This window comes from Zosterops lateralis, assembly GCF_965231275.1.
Source record: "Zosterops lateralis genome assembly, chromosome: 2".
In the NCBI taxonomy this organism is placed as follows: Eukaryota; Metazoa; Chordata; class Aves; order Passeriformes; family Zosteropidae; genus Zosterops; species Zosterops lateralis.
This window is the reverse complement of record NC_139763.1, coordinates 97,165,394-97,175,971: the sequence shown is the minus strand read 5'-3', so window position 1 is coordinate 97,175,971 and position 10,578 is coordinate 97,165,394. Positions and strand designations below refer to the sequence as shown.

Genomic DNA, 10,578 nt, shown 5'->3' with positions numbered 1-10,578 from the left:
AAAAATATAAAATGAGCAATAAATGTGGGAAATGTACATTTTCCATCTCCAGAAGCAGAACATATTTCTTGTAAATCATGGATTGCCACCTTCCACAACTCCAGAGTAGCCCACAAAAATCAAAAAGCAACCCTTTACTGAGGTTTGGCTTGCTTAGACAAACAAATCAGACTCATCCTGGGAACAAAGCACCATGTGTCTTAATATTCCTACTTGGACCCAAGCCAGAGTCTCTCCTCTCTCTACTGCAGCCAGTGAAATAAGTGGTGAGCTTACATCCGCATCAATAAAAGCTATTCAGCACTTCCTGAGAGCCATAAGTAATCAGAGAAACACTGTTAGCCTCCTAAATATTTAGTGTCACTTGGCCTTCAGTAAAAAGGAATTGTTTCTAATAGCTAGGTAAATTGGGTCAGATATGCCAGACCTTCCCAAGATCATAGGAGAGAAAAATGAGACAGTTTGAGCAGGGATGCTTTCTTGTGATACTAGCTAGTGAACTCTCCAGACAATGAAATTATGCTCCAGGCAGATGGTTAGCTTCAAACACTAGAGCCTTCCCCTAGGAATTTTCTAACTTGGAGTGCCCCTTCCAGAAGGGCACAAGTGCCACAGAAAGCACCACACTGGTTGCTAAATGCTTCTCACCTACTTCATGTTCAAGTACTGGCTGAACACGTGCCAATGCTCTGCCAACCTTTCAAGGCCAGGATATTTAATCCCTATGTAAGATGACTCAATCAATGCCACTCAGAAAGGAGTGCCAGGCAGTCAGATCAGGCTGATTTGAAGGGCCAGAATATCTCATCAGCAACTCTTTCCTCCTGTGTAATCATCTTTTATATAGAAAATGAAAACTAACTGGAAACAGTACTATCAGGCTCTTTGCACAAATAAAAAATATATACCAAAGGCTGGGTCACTTGCAGTGAGGTGCAGATGACAGTATCTTCCACACAATCTAGACACAATTAGCTGTTCACATAAAGAGGTACCATTTCATCTTTGCATATCCTAGTAAGAAATTCAACTCTGTTTCCTGTTGCCTGCTGCGTGTGTGGTACTTTCATCAATATCTTCCAGCTCTCATGCTGGAAGGGAGAGTGAGTTCATCCCTACTCAGAGCCTCTGGCTTGTCATGGCTCTGCAGGACTGTCCTCACTTACTCTGCTGCTCCTTACAAGGAAGCTCCTCCACACGTCTGGGCCTCTTCCAATTCCCACACTTTCACCCTCACCACAAGCAGCAGTAAGGCAGGGTGGACAGCAGGTTCCTACAGTTACATAGAAGCCCCACTGGTTTTCTTCCTTTCCCCTCCTACAGATCCTAATGCTGCATGCACTTTTATCACTAGTGCCATCTCTCCAGCTCCATGCTCAGCTGGGACAGGCTGGGATGACAGCTCTTCCCCCTGAAGGGTCACTGCCAGCTCAGGAACATCTCATCACCATCTGTGAGGCAGACAACCCAGCCCCATGTGTACAGCCCTACAGACTGTCACCTGTGCTAGAGTGACACTTGTGCCTCAGCTGCCAGAACTGAGGACCAAGGCAGGGAAGTCATGAGGAGAACACAGCATTGTCAGAACTGCTATCATTCTTTTGAGTATGCAGGAACAAGTGTTCAGGTTCCAACCTTGTGACTACCAACTCGATTTGGGGGGCACACCTACTAAATTCACAGACAACACAACTGCAGAGTGCACAACCCAGAACACCAGCATCAAACTAGAGAAAGCATAAAGAGCAGGATGCCAAGACTTCATCTCATTTTAGCAAATGACTTTTCAGGCTCACTCTATTACTATGCTAAATCAGTTTTACCTCAAGCTTGACTTCTTTGTCATTATTTGTATCACACACAGTAACCACCAAAACTGAATCAGCATGTTTATTCAAACACAAGTTACACAGAACCCTTTAAGAAATACATTGCAACAAAGCCTTTGCATACCAGATTTTTTCCTTTAGCTTGTCTACAAGACATACTTTGCCAAAACAGCATAATCAGACTAATTAAATGGTTACAACAGAGAACTGCATGTGATGAGAAGTTTAAGAGCAAAGACCATACAGAGAACATATTACTGGATTACAGCCCAGCATGGATCATTCAGAAAGTGATAGAGGAACTTTTATCCAATAGAACACAAGTATACAGCATCATTAGTATACATTTTCCATTAATAATTATTAAAAAATAGAAAAACTGTCAACTTCAAATATTACTTTGCTAGCCACTATACCTATAAGGTAAAACCATAAATGGACTAACTCTGCTCAGGAGGTGGAAAACATTAAGTCTCTAGAATTAACTAGAGCCCAATTCAGCACACTACTTATGCATGTGCTTAAGCCTCACCAACACTAGTAAGGCTTACATATGTTGAAGTATAAAATTAACATTGAGAGATTTCAGCATGCATCAACAATGAAGTGCATGCCAAACTTGCATTGAATTAGGATTGTATCCTTTAAAGTACAAGTTACATGCATACTATAAAAATCATGATCCTCCTCTCTCAATCTTTTGTTATATTTCTAGAAAAAACCCAACTGGGTATGAGAAAAACTGACACAGTCCCCTGAAGAAGCATAGCTTTTCATGTTTTATTAACAACTCCAAAAGTATGCACAAATCAGTGCCGGGGACAATCTATCTTAACTCTACTTTCCATCCTCAGCCTTTCAGAACAACAGAATTTACCTGATTTGCATCAGTATAGTATTAAAACTCTATGCAATTTGCAAGTTCAAAATCAAGGAACTTGTTTCTTCAGATCCTTCCCCAAGTGATCAATAGATTCTTAGAACTATACATCTGTACAATAATGTCAGTGACTATATACAATCCTGCAAAAGATACTGGAACAAAGCCACAAAGTTACATAAATAAATGTTCAACTTCAAAAATATTTAATTTATCTTGCATTTAAGTGTTACTAAAAACACAACAACAATCTTTGCAATTTTGACCTGTATCAGCCCTTCCAAAAATTTAATTTAAAAAAAATCCCATAGAATTGCCCTTGTCTAGAAGTTATCTCTATGGCTGTTTAAATAAAATCAGTCTCACCATAGCTATGAAATAAAGGTAGCCAGGAAAACGTTCCACATACTTGGGAATGAAGCATTCCCTTTTGCTTGGAGGAATTTGATTGTTGGGTTTGGGTGGTTTTTTTACTCTTACGTAACCCACTATATAATAGTGAACAAGATACTTTTGTTTCATAGAAACAACTAACATTTGCCCACACCAGGCAAATGCTCTATTTACAGATTCATTAGGACTGCCTGACTGACAGTGAGTGTAAGTTGCTGAACTCCAAGAAACATGGAGCCTAAAACGGCGACACTCTCTGCTGAATCGCCTTCCCTTTGAGGATACGTCTTATCTGGAGAAGAGAGAAAGACAAAAACATCAGTATTCTTAGTCTTGAAGTCAGTCACAATCTGAAAAAAACCCACCCCTAGATCCAGTTTTGCATTCATTTATCCAAGCCTAGGTCCTGAGTTCAGTTACACCAGAAATGATCCCACTTTACAGCATTTGAACCAACGAAAGGCAACAGGCAGCAACTCAGCTGTGCTTAAGTTATCAGTCTTAGGTCAAGAGTCAGTTTATTCATCAAGCAGGAAAAAGGAATCTTTTCATCTATTACTCAGGCCTAAGAACTGCTGCTACTAATTCTGACCAGAGCCATAAAAGCATGAACTCAGGCCATATTGAGATGAGCAAGAGGAGGAGTATTGCCTCCAGTACATTGCAGGATTACAGAGACAAAGTTGATCTCGACAGGTAAAAGCTTTCGAGATGGAAAAAACAAAAGCTGCATGTGAAACCTCAAATTTCAAGTCTGTACATTCTGCCTGATCTTCACGCTGAAGCTAAAGATGTAAAGAATAAAATGGTACTTGCTAAATCTTTTCCTTGAAAACTGCAACTCAAAACCCCAAAGAAACTCCTGGCGTGGAGTACAAGGACAGATGAAAGGAGACGGCTGTCAGGAATTTTGTACCTGTTCCCCTACAAGGCCGTCAGGAACCAGGTGCACAGGCTGCTCGTTCTCCAGGTTCCTGGCGCTGGGATCAGCTCCCTTGCGCATGAGCAGGCGCACGGCGTCCAGCTGGCTGACGCGGTACTGCAGGCTGGCCGCCACGTGCAGCGCCGTGTTCCCGTTGTACGCCTGGGGACCACAAAGACATTCCATGAGGGGAAAGTGGGGGCACGAGCCTCTCTTTCTCTGTCTGCATCATGAAAGAAATCACCATACCTTTGCGTTAACAAAAGAGAGGCAGTTGGGCAGCTCCAAAAAGAGACGGATGAGCTCCAGGTTTGCCTCTTCTGCTGCCAAATGTAAAGCGGAGCGACCACTTTTGCGATCCTATCAAAAAAGAAAATGTTTAGTCTTCCCTGCAGGTGTTTCACCTATCCAGGGGGAACATGCAGACAAATAAAAATAGAAAGCAAAGTAACTGCAAGTGTTGAGCAAACATACTTGCACTACAATTCATCAAAAGTGAATCTGAATATATATATTTTAATATCAACATCTAATGAACAATGGAATCTGATCTCATCCACAGGTAGGCTTATATAATGTAATACTTGATATTTTGGTTAAGTAATGGTCTGGCACGGCACAGAGCCGAACTGCACAGGTAAGCAGTTTTTAATTAAAATTGGCAGTTTGAGAACAAGGTGTCATCAGCACCCTACTACTACAGGTACCTCAGAGTGCTCCAAACATATTCTTACTTTTACAACACTATTCACTACACAGTCAGTGTAGCATCATCCTTAGTCTAGAGATTAGACTGTCACCTCCTTCTTTCCCCAGGGTTCGTTCGCATTGATAATACCTTGTTCTGAATAAATGCAGCATTCTCATCCCATCTGGGTAAATTAAGCTTTCAAGTTAGTCTGCTTGCTTTGTAATAAATGTAGCGTGGGAGAAAGGGACATATCCTGCTTCCACATTCTCTCTGGATCTGGCACTTCACACTAAGGCATTTTACTTACTTTCGCTTCAACAGAGGCTCCCATCTGTATCAGGATCTTGATGGTTTCTACCAGGCTCTTGTTTCTCAGCAGAAGCTCCTGGACCTCAGGGGAGTGAGGTGGCTGACAGTTCTGTAGTTCATGCAGCACAGCATTGTGGGCCAGAACTGCACAGTGCAATGCTGTCAAACCTGAACACATGCACAAAAAAAATATATATATATATTAACATAAGTGAACAAATGCAATACAGAAGTATTGATTGGCTGATTGTTTCAGAGGTTGGATAAAGGAGCTTCTACCCCCATTAAGCCCAGGGATGGTTCCATATTTGTAGGTGACACTGACTGGTCCCAAGCAGCTTGAGATTTGAACCATCAACATAAGAGTGAAATAGCAGCCTACTGTGAGCTCTCAGCCAGCATATAAAAGAATCCACATCTAATATATTTCTGTACAAACTGTATGTTATAGAAAAAGCTGTTTTATGGAAAAGGGGTCCAAATAGAAGAGCTTTCTACTGCCAGATTCTGGCTTCTGTATCCACTGACACAATGCTGGCACTCCAATGTTTTAAACAATGGCCAATTACAACCTACACTCTCCATGCCAAACACAGCAACCACATGTAAGAGGAAAGAGGTCCTGACAGACGCAGATTAACCATGTTTTCATCTGACAGATACGTCAATTGTACCTGTAAATTTCCATCTGAAAAAAAAATGCACTTTATAGTATACCCATCAGTAGCTATAAAACCTGTACTATCCAGTAACTCTGTAAATTATAAACTCTTGACTACTCACCATCATAGTTTGTTGCCTCAAGGTCCACATACTGATTGCTTCCCATGGCTCCCTTTTGGATTGCCTACAAAAGTGGGAACAGTTACACATTTAGGTCTTATCCAAACCACACACTGCTTCAAATTTGTTTACTGTCTTACTGCAATAACTGTAATAAAGTTGCAATAAATAACAGCATCCCTGGAAGTGTTCAAGGCCAGGCTGAACGGGCCTCTAAGCAACCTGGTCTAGTGAAAGATGTCCCTGAGCACAGCAGAGGGGATGGAACTAAAAAATCTTTGAAGTCCTTTCCAACCCAAACCATTTGATGATCCTATGATTAAGAGGAGACTTACTGTTTTGGTTTGGTAAACTAGAGGATTCCCCCAAAATTACTCAAAAACGTTGAGAACCTTAACGAGAAATTCAGTCCCACTTCAAGCTCTATGTGTAGACAGCCTCACAAGGCTATCCAGAGAGAAAGACAAAGGAAGGAGTGGCATTTCCAGAGTTTCCCAACACAGCTAAGGCCAAGGGTAAGAGTCAAGGGCCGGGGCAGAGCTGTGCCTGCCTGCCTCTTACCTGGAGGACCTGGGCATGCCCCTTCTCAGCGCAGACATGCAGCGGCGTCCTGCCCCAGCAGTCTGTGGTGTTCACTTGAGCCCCCAAGCTAACCAAGTCCTGCACAATGAGATGCTGGTTGGCAGCCACAGCAACCTGGAAAGCACTCTGCAAACATCAAGAAGAAAATTCAAGCTATTAGTCATCTGATCTCCAACAGGAAAGAGCAACTAAAACAAATAAAAACCCTAGCTACCTGGTATTATTTAAGCAGTGATTATGAATACTAGGAAGCCAGGACAAATGAAGCAGAGCACATAGTTTTACCAGCTCAAGGTGATCCCAAGAAGTATTAATAGCTCAAGGTTAATATTAGTATGCAGGCTAAATCTTGGGGTTAATATTAAATAAGCATTTCACCACATCTTTCCCAAGGTTCAGACAAGCAGAAGCACTCAGGTGCACAAAGCAGGTGCAAAGACCTTTTTCAGAACCTCACCTGGCCATTGTGCTCTTTAATATCCAGCATGTGCAGGGCAGCCATCTTCCTTGCAAGAACATAGGAGAGGGCTCGACGGCCCTGGGCCACAGCAATGTGGAGGAAGCTGCAGGAAAGAGAGACAACAGAGTTACACCACCAGACATAAACCAGGGCTCAAGACAGCAGAGAACCAAATGTATAGAAGGCCTGTTATGCTGCCAGCTTCAGACCTCCTCTGTGTAACTAAGATGGGGACATGGGTATTTTCTTACCAGGGCAATTTAAAGCACCTAAACTATAATGTTTTCCTCCCTATTTAGCCAAGTCTAACAATAAGCACCCAAAATTAGAAAATATATCTACTCAGGTGTGCTGGAGCTCTGCATCGCAGCCATCAGCAACACCACACCTTTGACTTGATCAGCCAAACCACTGCACTTGTGACACAAACACTGCTATTGATTGAACTGCCTCACTATAACCCACAGTCTGCCAAAACCCAAACAGAAACATTCCCCAACCTCCCACAGAAGACACACCGAGATAAACGGCACTCACGTGTCTCCATCGGCGTCTTTTGCAAGAAACTGGTCCTGAGAGATGTTAGCCAGCTTGTTCTCCTCCTGTTCCACCTGCCATTGGAAAAACGACTTGCCCAGCTGTGTTGTGCTCCTGGCAACGTTCTGGTCAGGCAGAGAGACATTCAGAGCAGCCAAAGAGACGCTGCGCTCCAGGCTGCCACAGAGGTTGCTGAAGTTTGGGGCGTGAGGGGCAACCTCGGCCTGCGGGTGGGCACTGCTCAGCGGCTGGAGGGGGCTGGAGATGCTGTCCGAGCCCTCTGAGTCATTCAAGAGAGAGGAGAAGCTCTGTGACGGGCAGTACTGCAGCTCATGGCTCCCAAAGGTGCTCTGCTGGTAGGCAGGAGACTGATCACTGGCAACGAAGGGCCTGTAGTCCAGGGAGGCATCTGAAGGGTAACTCTGTGACAGATCTTGGTTCTGGGACGCGGAGAATTGGTAATGCTGTGGCGGATCAAGCATATGCTGGCTGGTGTGGTCTTGGAATGCTTGGTACTTCTGGGACGGGGAGAAAGCCTGTGTTCCTGGGCTGTCCTGGTACTGCTCAGCAGGAGAGCCGTGGCTGGAGACTGAGTGCAGCCAGCTCACCTGCACCGTGTTCAGGGAAATGGGGCTCGACTCGTTCTTGATGTTGATAATGTTCTGAAGCAGATCAGAACCGCTGTCGTGCTTTGGGTCAGTTTTATGTGTCTCCTCCATGCTATCCATAGAAGTTGGTGTCTGGGGTGGGGTCTGGCAGCAGGGGAAGAACAAAAGCAAATCAAAACAAGCCCCAGAAAATTTGAGGTATAGTTGTATCTGGTAGATTCTGATCATACAAAGCAAACAGAAAAATAAAGGCACAGAAAAAATTACTACAAACTTACCAGGAGATGTGGGTGAACATTTGCTTGGCGTTTGAAAGAAGGTCCATCAGAAAGGAGTTCATGAGCCTTTCTTTTGCCACCGTGGCCCAGTATGCTCTTTAGCTCTGATGAAAAGAAAAGAAATTTAAAATCCATTTAGAGGTTACTCTTAAAATTTAAAATTTTAAATACTGCATGGTATGATTTAAAATGCTGCATGGTATGTACTAATAAATGGTGTACCTGTGTATGGCTCGTAGTTCACCAATCCTCCTTGTGCCTGTTAAGAAAAACCCAAATTTTTCTGTTACTATAATATTATTTCTGGGGGGAAATAAACAAAAACAAATAAACAAACAAACACAAAAAACCAATCCACCCCAGAAAAAAAAAAAAAAAAAACAGGAAAGCAGCCATGACTTCCTTCTATAAACACAGAATATACCTTAGAATAATTCCAGTACGTGGCTGTCTAACCCTAACTTAATTGCTTTTAATTAAGGTTAGAAAATGGAAACCCTTTAATGCAACTTAAATAAAACCCACTGTTTTTCTTTAGGCTTTTCCCGCCATTTGTTATAATACCACAAAACTCAAGAAAATCTAAAGAAAGACACTACTCCTTCCAGAGACCTGAGGATTTTTTTGAAACATAAATAACCCAGCCAATTTTATACTTCTTTACTGCCATGAAGTTTTCCATGCAAAAATCTTCATCTGACAACACTTATCTAGGAAGCTTTCAAACACACGTTCAGAAAAAAATAATTTAATCAAATAAAAAATATCCTTTATTCTTCTCAGAATTTCCTGTAATTTTTGTGTTTTCGGACTGAAAGGGCCTACCTTTACACTGTGTACTTTGCACAGAGAGGCAGGATAGCAAGACAAACAAATCTGAGAAGAATCCCTAACCCTTTCCAATGAATGATCTCATTCCAGTCAACACGGAATTTCTGCGGTTTCGCAACACAAACGCGTCTTTATCCAGACTCCCTTTGGAAAATAAAGCTTAGTAAAAAAACATTTTTAAGTGCCTCCTTCTCTCATGGTAGACCTTCCTTCTGATTTCTTCCCAGCTGTATTCTTCCATTAAGCGTTCAAAAACACCGATTCCATCCACAGCAGACAAAGCAGAAGCTCGTTTCTAGCGTTACCGCAAAGTGCTTCTCTTGCCAGCTCCAGTCACCACTAAAATCAAACCTGTCAGTGCAGAAAGCTGCCGGTTACCTTGCCTTCCTCGGCGGCGGGACCCGAGGACATCTGCTTGCTGCTCCTGAAGTGCAGCAGGAGCTCCTTCACGGAGTTCTTCACGCGGACCCCCTGGAAAGGTCCTCTGTGCTGCTTTCCGCCCCCCATGTGTGGCTCAACTGCGGGGACACGAAAACAAAAAACCCCGGACTTAAGCCACCCATTCCGTGTACGTTAAAAAAAAAATAACAATAATAAAAGGTAGGAACTCTTGTATAATTATAATAATAATAATAATAATAATAATAATAATAATAATAATAATAATAATAAAAGGTAGGAACTCTTGTGGCAAGGCACCTCAATCCTGGTTCAGCAGAGAGCGCCCAGGGAGCTGCCCCGTGTCCCCCTCGCCATCCCAGGGCCGTGCGGCTCCTCCGCCGTCCCGGGACCGCCCCGCCGCTCCCTCTCCAGGGATGGATGGGAACACCCCGGAGCCCGAACGCGCCCGCTCCCACCGCCTGGGCCGCTTTCCCTGCTTTCCCTCGCCCCCGAGGGGCCGGAGCGGGCCCCCCGCCACCCCCCGGGCCGGTGCTGGTGCCGGTGCCGGGCCGGGCCCGCCGTACCTTGGAGCGCGGGGCGGGGGCCGCCCCGGGGGTCCCTCCGGCCGCCGCCGCCGCGGCTGCTCACCGAGAGGTCCGAGTCGGATCCCGGCGAGCCCGGGGCGGAGGAGTGCGCGGGCGAGCAGCTGCCCTCGCTGGAGCGGGGCGAGGCCCCGTAGAAGTAGGCGAGGTTGATGGGGCTGCTGAGGGCGCCGTCGCCGCCATCGGGCGCCGCGTCCCGGCTGCTCTCCACGATCATGGCGGCGCGGCGGGGCGGGCGGTGGCGGCGGGGGGCGGCGGGCGGCGGAGCGGGAGCGGGCACCGGCACGGGCACGGCCAGGGCTGGCACTGCGCTCCGGGGGCCCGGCGGCTCTGGGGGCGCGGGGCCGCGGCCGCGCTTATCACCGGGCCCTCCCCCCGAGGGCGGGGCCGCGCCGGGCGGGGCCGCGCTTCCCGTAAGGCCGCGGGAGGAGCCTCCCCGTGAGGGCTCTGCCCGGGAGATTCCCGCTGGGAAGCGTGCTGAGGGGTGTCGCC

At 45.3% G+C, this 10,578-nt stretch overlaps 2 protein-coding genes across 2 annotated transcripts; both read right to left on the bottom strand.

Annotated features, from left to right (window-relative positions):
* Positions 1 to 1,893: 1,893 nt before the first annotated feature.
* On the bottom strand, positions 1,894 to 9,801 carry LOC310923860 (NF-kappa-B inhibitor zeta-like). Its single transcript, XM_083884695.1, has 11 exons — positions 9,482 to 9,801; positions 8,495 to 8,531; positions 8,273 to 8,376; positions 7,387 to 8,138; positions 6,847 to 6,952; positions 6,369 to 6,515; positions 5,808 to 5,871; positions 5,023 to 5,192; positions 4,274 to 4,384; positions 4,019 to 4,186; positions 1,894 to 3,394 (listed from the first exon to the last, which is right to left on the bottom strand). The coding sequence occupies exons 1-11, from the start codon at positions 9,608 to 9,610 to the stop codon at positions 3,341 to 3,343; spliced, it is 1,842 nt and encodes a 613-aa protein (XP_083740821.1). The 5' UTR covers positions 9,611 to 9,801; the 3' UTR covers positions 1,894 to 3,340.
* A 2-nt stretch (positions 9,802 to 9,803) lies between these two features.
* On the bottom strand, positions 9,804 to 10,303 carry NFKBIZ (NFKB inhibitor zeta; the record flags this gene model as incomplete). Its single annotated transcript, XM_083884696.1, has 1 exon — positions 9,804 to 10,303. One exon carries the CDS (start codon positions 10,301 to 10,303, stop codon positions 9,815 to 9,817), a length of 489 nt encoding a protein of 162 aa, XP_083740822.1. The 3' UTR covers positions 9,804 to 9,814.
* Between the last annotated feature and the right edge of the window lie 275 nt (positions 10,304 to 10,578).

Excerpts from the sequence above, each read along its gene's own strand:
- LOC310923860 (XM_083884695.1), bottom strand. The coding sequence starts at position 9,610 with ATGGGGGGCGGAAAGCAGCACAGAGGACCTTTCCAGGGGGTCCGCGTG. Across the intron at positions 4,385-5,022 it reads GAGCCTCTGTTGAAGCGAAA|GATCGCAAAAGTGGTCGCTC; the intron begins GTAAGTAAAATG and ends CTTTTTTGATAG. Across the intron at positions 3,395-4,018 it reads ACGGCCTTGTAGGGGAACAG|ATAAGACGTATCCTCAAAGG; the intron begins GTACAAAATTCC and ends TCTCTTCTCCAG.